Raw genomic sequence first — 7,077 nt, 5'->3', positions numbered from 1 at the left:
CCTCTACTGTTTAACTCCCCTCAGAAACAAACTGTAAACTGAGATTGAGTGGTTGTGGTATACAAGGAGAACATGGAGCTGATGATTAATAAAATTCACAGATGTTGGCATTTTTTCCTTCTTTCTTTTTTTTTTTTTTTGGTGTCCTGTTTTCATGGTTACAGTATATAACCTGACCACAATATAGGCAGGATGTGTTTCTTTTCTAAGTGGAGTGTGGACATTTCTAAATAACTTTTAATCACTTGACAAGTTGACTACTAATATGTGTAAATTACACTTGTAAAGTACACTTTGGTGTTTATGAAAAGAATTGCACATGGCCATGTTCTTACTCTCTTATAATTGCTGCAACACAAAAGACTGCAATGGATTTGTATAGTTGTTTCATGGGGCAATTTTTATTGAACAGTATTAACAGTTTCAATAATGATTACTTTTTACAACAAAAAGTAGGTGAAGCCACGTCTGCCAGGCAAGCCTGGCTCAGTGGAGGCTGATCCCAGGATGTTACCGACCAAAACAGGAGAACGTGAAAAAAAGAACAATGGAAGAGAAAAATGCTGGAAGGAAGAAAAAGAGGTGAGCAGAGTCAAGAGTCTCTAGGTGAGCGGCAGTTTCCTCTGCACGCCCGTCAGTCGGCTCGATTGCACATGAATGGTCAATAGAAAAACAACAGATCGTCCCTCTTTACTTCTGGGCGGGGATCATGCTGTCGATGGCCTCTCCCTTCTCCAGCTTCTTCTCCATCTCCACCATCAGCTTGACACCATCAACCACGAGCTGGACCTGGTCCACCTCGGAGGAGCCCAGACGGTCGGCGTTGGAGATGTCGAACACTCCACCCACGGAGGCGGTGTCCACACCACCTGGAGAGACAAAGGAGGGGGACGTAGGTCAAGGTGGACTGTACCTTTACAGCACTGAACGCTGCAGAGATGATGTGGTTCTCATGGACAGGTGTGTGACTTTGTGTATGAGAGAGTATGTGCATACCTGTGCCGCGCTTCTGCAGACGCAGCCTGGTGAGGATCTCCTCGAACTTGGCGTGTGTGCTCAGCTTAGGCAGCTTGACGTGGACACCACCACGCAGGCCGGTTCCCAGGTTGGATGGGCAGGTCAGCACGTAGCCGATATGCTCGTTCCACATGAAGCCGTGGTTGTGCTTCTTGAAGATCTCCTCAATCTGGCAGGAAAGAGAGAGAAAGGGAGAGGATCGTCCATCAGAGATCCACGCAGCACTCACTCAAGCTGTGTTTTCATGTGACTGAACACCGATCGTGGCCTGGGATGAACGTGTACCTTCTGCAGGCCGACGCAGAAACGCCTGAAGACCTCCCTCATGTTGCCACCCTTCTGCATGGAGATGACACGCAGATGATCCTCCTCGTTCACCCAGACCAGGAAGGACTTCTCATCGTTGTGCCTGGGAAGAAAAGGATGCAAAGGATGAACATAAAGCACACAGGATCGGAACTTTCCTGAACAGGCAGTCTGAACAGGTGCAGATCCATACCGAGTGTTTTGAAAGGGGTTAAATGATTTGACAACTGGCCAGCTGACAAGTATTGGTCGTACTCACCAGATGCCTCTGGCGTCGGGCCAGTCGCGGGCCATACCAGCGCAGGTCAGCAGGGGAGAGACGGGCTTGTCGAACAGGAAGTGATCGTTGATCAGCTGCTCCTGCTCGGCGTCGGTCATGGACTTCAGGGGGTAGTACTTTCCCTTGAACTCACCGTCCAGGCTGGTCAGAGCTGAGGAGACAGAGGCACATTGAGGAGATCACATCTTTTCCCATCATAATACAGACTTCAACAGAAATCATTGCGCAGTGGGAGCTCTGGAGCCACGGTGCACAAATGCCACTCTTACTTAACATAAGCATCTACAGTATACAGTATTTAACATAAACCTTCCCACAAGCTGAGCATGTGTTTCATTGTTGGGTTAATCACTATTCTATTTCTTGCGAACAGCCTATTGTTTGGTGTAGGCCCAGCTTACTGCCCAACCCTTTGCATACTTGTCTAACTATTAATAGCTGTGAAGCTTACCCTCAACGGACAGCTTCTCAATACATCTGCGCTCGCCACGGCTGGTGTGGGGGGGCAGGGTGTATCCCTTGATGCTGCGGCCAGTACGGACACGGCTGGACAGAACATAGTTGGAGTCCAGGTCGTCACCACCCTAATAATAAAACAACAGAAATAGCAGTTACAAAGGGGAAAAGCAGGTTCAAAAATGCTTTAGAGCTTGGGTTGTCAAACATGTAGCCTATCATCGAGGCCCAAGAGTCTGCAGGTTTTCATTCCAACCATTTACTACAGCAGCCACTTTCACTGATGAGTTCCTCCAGTCCCTGGTTAAAGGAGTGTAAATCTGTGAAATCACCTGGTACAATGCTTGGTTGGAATGAAAGCCAGCAGACTCTTGGACTCTCGATGGCACATGGTTGCTTCAGAGTTCTCTGTAGTACTTTCTAAGTGAGTTTCTAAGTGAGTGAGTTTCTAATTGAGTTTCTAAGTTGCTCCAGTTATTTCTTAACCATAGTGATTTTTGTTGGTGTACTGCACCTTCAGGTTCTCGAAGTTCATGTCAGTCTTGTGCTTGTCAGTGGGCTTGTATCCACCATGACGGTCGGAGATGATGGGGTCGAACAGATCCTTGAAGACCTCGTAGGACTCCTCATCACCAGCAACGCAGCCAACGGTCATGATGAAGGGGTGACCTGAGGACAGGGACAGGACAAGAGAGGAGGGGAAGGACATAGAAGAGAGAAGGAAGTGCCGGTAAGTGGATAGCTTCTCTATGGTGTGACAAACTTTTAGGAACGGCCATCTTCTCATGGGAGTTGTTTAAGTGAAAGGGGCAACTAAAAATATGATGAATTTAGCTTAGTAGTCCAATGTGTGTGAATCATTTTATAACTTATTAAATCCACATAAAATAGAGAACAGCAAAGTACCGTTGGTGACTGTACTGCATATGCTTCAAATAGTTTTTGTCTGATTTCAAGCGTCTCCGTGGGACTCACCAGGATTGTCAATTCCAGTCTGGATGACATCATCCACGGTGAAGCCACTGGGGGTCTGCTTGTCTCTCAGCTTGCCATACATTTCCTTGGTCAGGACCTTGGCCATGTGGTTGTTGTGCTTGGACAGGTCAGGGAACTCCTCCTCAACTTTGAAGTTGAGCTTGAAGTTGTTGTGGGTGTTACCGAAAGGCATGATTGCGTTTCTAACACTGCAAAGAGAGGGAAACATAGATTTAGAGAACGTTGACTGAAGGTTTGGACACTCAAAACCAATTTATCCTTAGTCTTTAGTCTGTGAAGCTGAAGGTGCTGTAGAGGTGCTCTGAATACCCACAAAATTTCTTCAGCATTCAGAGATACTCTGTAAGACAGCTGCAAAGAGTTTAAGTGGTGTGGGCATTGGAATCCTGGTAACAAGTGTCACTCAATTCCCAATGGATCAAATGTCCAGTTGAAATAGATAAGGGGGAGTAGCTCTTACTGGCTGGGTATTTTTAACGCTACCCACCCCCACCCCCACCTCTGACTCTTGTACACCCTTTCCTTACAATCTCCTCACCCATTATATCACTACAGCTTCCTCCCCTACAGGATCAAACGCTCAGTACTTCAAGTTGCCACCATGCTGAACGTTTTTAACTTTAAATCTTATTGAGCTGTGTGACAGAAGTCTGACAAGCTGTGTGACAGTTGCAGCCTTGCTTCATGCCAGTGCTGGAATTCACTCTACCAGCAAGATCCATTTACTTCTAATTAGCCATGCGCATATTCATGTTACCTCTTTCTAATTTGTTTTAATGCTGTCTGAGGTTGGATCACATGAATAATAAAACATTGACGCATGCATTGACGCACTCGTTGCATCATATGAAATGCAATCTATCATAAATTACAGTATACTATTTGGCTATAAGCCATGTTGTGTTATGTAATTAAGCATGCCATTTAAGGTGCAGTAGTCGCTTTGCTAAGAACTGATTATTGGCCTGCTGGCTGAATGCCCAAAAAGCCATCTTAGGAGTGTGATTCTTAACTTGCTAAAATCAATTACTGAACATTCAGAACCTCCAGGCAGTCTCTCTTTCCAAATCTACTTGTGTATCTCAAACTGTGAAGCACCTGTCTACATAAATCAATGTCCAAATGAGATATCCACTTGCAGAAAACAAGAACATCCACAGTGATATACAAGTTAACAATGCAACAACACAGCTACTTCTATGCTAAAAACGTACTGTTCATGCACTGTTTCGTTTAATGACTGTAAAATCAGTCAGCATAGTCTAACATAATTCAATGACCTTCGATCCAATAGGTCTCAATTTTTTTTTGTTCCAGAATGCACTCTATGAAGTGAAACACCACCGAATTGTTGTGCATTCTTCCTTTGATTGAATCATGGACATTGAGTCCAGATACAAAAACCTCAGCGCTGCCCCAAGAAATAAACAGCATAAAAGTCTCAGTTTGGATGCTTCTCCAAGTCCATGCAGGTCTCCAAATATCTGCTCCTCCTTCCTTAACTCCACCAATACTCCACTAATAATTTCTGTGATATATTTCTTTACCTGCACACCAGACAAGAATAGAGGTAACAGTCCTTGGGATCAGATCCTGTTCACCACAGCCAAAATAGGGGTCACCCAACTCTGGAGGTCTTCGTCCTCCATTTATATACTGGGCAGACGCACAGCCATTGGCTTGGCCATTTTAGTGCTTGCTCGGCCCTCATTGGCCAGAGCCTGTTTCTGATACTCTGAACACTTTACGAAAGGCCTGCATTTACATCTCAGTCATCCAAGACGGGGGACTGCAGCTGTACCCTCGACTCCCCTCACCCCTCTCAGCCCCCCTCACCCCACCCTTGGCCCATACATAGTTCCAGTAGGGCGGAGGGAGCATCTGAGACGGGAGGGCTCATGGGGGGGAGGGAGTAGAGTAACTCTGAAAAAAGCTGAGCAACACTTTTGCCAAGCATGCCGTGGAGAGCAGGGGTCCTTGTGTCAGGCGTGAGGGTTGGAAAAAGTTGGTATTCTTTTCACGCATCAAATGGCTGTTAATGCTTAAAGCTTTACCAAGGAGCATTTTATCTGAAGCCAATCAAATGTAGTTGGAGTTTCTTGTTTTGTGTGTGAATGGCAGGCTTGTCCAGTCTGCATGGGGGGGAATGTTGAGTATGCTAATCATTTGATAGATACCTCTTTGATGAAGATTAATGGCCCCCTGAAGGAGGATCAGTCAATTTTGCACCATGAAAAGCATGAGTACACTACTATCCAACTATACTAACAGCCTGTGGAGGTGTCAGGGGGCAAAGACCACTTTCACTCTATGGTCACTGGCTTCCCAGAAGCCCACTTTGACTCATTTTTTGGTATTGACAAGAACAAAAAACAATGAAGGCTGTCAAAGAAGAGTTTTATTGCAGGAAAAGGGAACAAAAGCAGGATTTTGAGCTGCGTTGTACATTATTGTTTTCTGGCATAATGCTGATTTATACTGTATGTTGACTCTCACTGACCTGTACCGGAAACACACCTATGATTCAGGCCTGCTCAAATTTATATGCCAGTTGTTGGACCCCAAAGCTTCGATGGGGATACTGACTGGTTGACTGGAATGTTGAAGATGAAAGTTGATGCCATCTCTGACATTATCCTCATTAGAGCCCCTCTTTCATATTGTGTTCTCTCAAATGTCTCGCACCATTTCACCCATGCTTACGCTACACAGCTGCTTAGTGCTTTGCTTCATTAACAGCTAGGAGTTTTGTCCAGGAGACCCAAACGAGAATTTTAACCCATGCAACTTGCAGTATTGTCAGGGTTTGTGTTTTGTTTCTTTGATGGTGGCCTCCTAGGGAACTGAGCTTTACTATCTTACGGGTATCGACACCAAAGCCTGAAGTATCCTTGAGCAAGTCACTTAACCTCTACCTGCATCAGGAGGGCCACACTACCTGGCCTGCACCCCAATCAGAGGGCAAGAAGAGAATTTTCCCCCTTGGAGGATTAATAAAATCCATCAAATCAAAATCTATCCACCCTCTCCAGTGTATTCAGTGATGGCACCATGAAAGCTTTAAATGCTCTGCCCTGTCTTTGTCATTGCACATGAAGAAGGGGATGTTAAACTGTCAGAAGTAGATGCATGGACAATTGGGAACACATAAGAGCCGTGTCACTGTGCCAAGAAGGGGGGCATCCCGACAAGCCGGCCTGTCTGTAGGTTGCTCGTGCCAACTGGCAACCGCCTGGCTCGTCTCTTGACTGACACCTGCTTCATCCAGTCACTCATGTCATTCCCATCCCATGTCACGCTGTCTGTACAACCAGCATATATAATACACCAACCCTCCCAGACACCAACCAAACACTTCAAGCCCACGCTTCTGACCCACTTGTATATGTACTCCAACTCTACTCTTGTTGTACTTTGTCTCTCTCCTCTCCCTCTCCATTCGTCAGTGCCGGTGTCAGGAGCTGTAGATGGGTGGAGTGTCTGCTGGTCACGGTGTCCTTGCCCCAAAGCGACACCCCGTCTCCTGTTACCCAGCTGTCTGCTGCCTGTCCTCCTCCAAGTGGGAGGTTACCAAATTAGTCTCTGTCCAGGCTCCTACTACCACGTCTCCCCTTCCCCCCATACAGCATCGGACATGACGCTCCATTTGTTTTTATTTGTCTTTATTATTGTAGCGCAATTGCCTGGTTTTTGCACAGGAAGTCGATCAAGACATTCTAGATGAATATATTTTCTGCCATATAGGCAAAACTAATGACCTTCTCACAGTGTTATGAATACATTCAAACAGAATGGTAGCAATAGGTTTGACTAACTTTTTTTTCCTTCAATGAGGAGTTTAAGCATTAGCTGAGAGAGAGAGGGAAGTGGTAGCGCCAGAGAATGCGACTCCAGATACAGTGGCTGCTGACGTTTTACACAGAGCAATTGAATAACGGCAGTCTAGAACAGTTATGCAACAGGGCGGTGAGATGATGCATGTGAGCCTTCTTCTCATGTCTGCCACGGATTCCCTCAAGCTC

General features: G+C 45.9%; 1 protein-coding gene across 1 annotated transcript; it reads right to left on the bottom strand.

Moving 5' to 3' along the window:
- Positions 1–382: 382 nt before the first annotated feature.
- ckma (creatine kinase, muscle a) lies at positions 383–4,679 on the bottom strand. Its single transcript, XM_071906190.2, has 8 exons — positions 4,603–4,679; positions 3,035–3,243; positions 2,574–2,728; positions 2,055–2,187; positions 1,583–1,754; positions 1,303–1,426; positions 997–1,186; positions 383–869 (listed from the first exon to the last, which is right to left on the bottom strand). The coding sequence occupies exons 2-8, from the start codon at positions 3,225–3,227 to the stop codon at positions 691–693; spliced, it is 1,146 nt and encodes a 381-aa protein (XP_071762291.1). The 5' UTR covers positions 3,228–3,243; positions 4,603–4,679; the 3' UTR covers positions 383–690.
- Between the last annotated feature and the right edge of the window lie 2,398 nt (positions 4,680–7,077).

This window comes from Centroberyx gerrardi, chromosome 11 (genome assembly GCF_048128805.1).
Source record: "Centroberyx gerrardi isolate f3 chromosome 11, fCenGer3.hap1.cur.20231027, whole genome shotgun sequence".
NCBI lineage: Eukaryota > Metazoa > Chordata > Actinopteri > Beryciformes > Berycidae > Centroberyx > Centroberyx gerrardi.
This window is presented reverse-complemented; position numbering and strand designations above follow the sequence as displayed.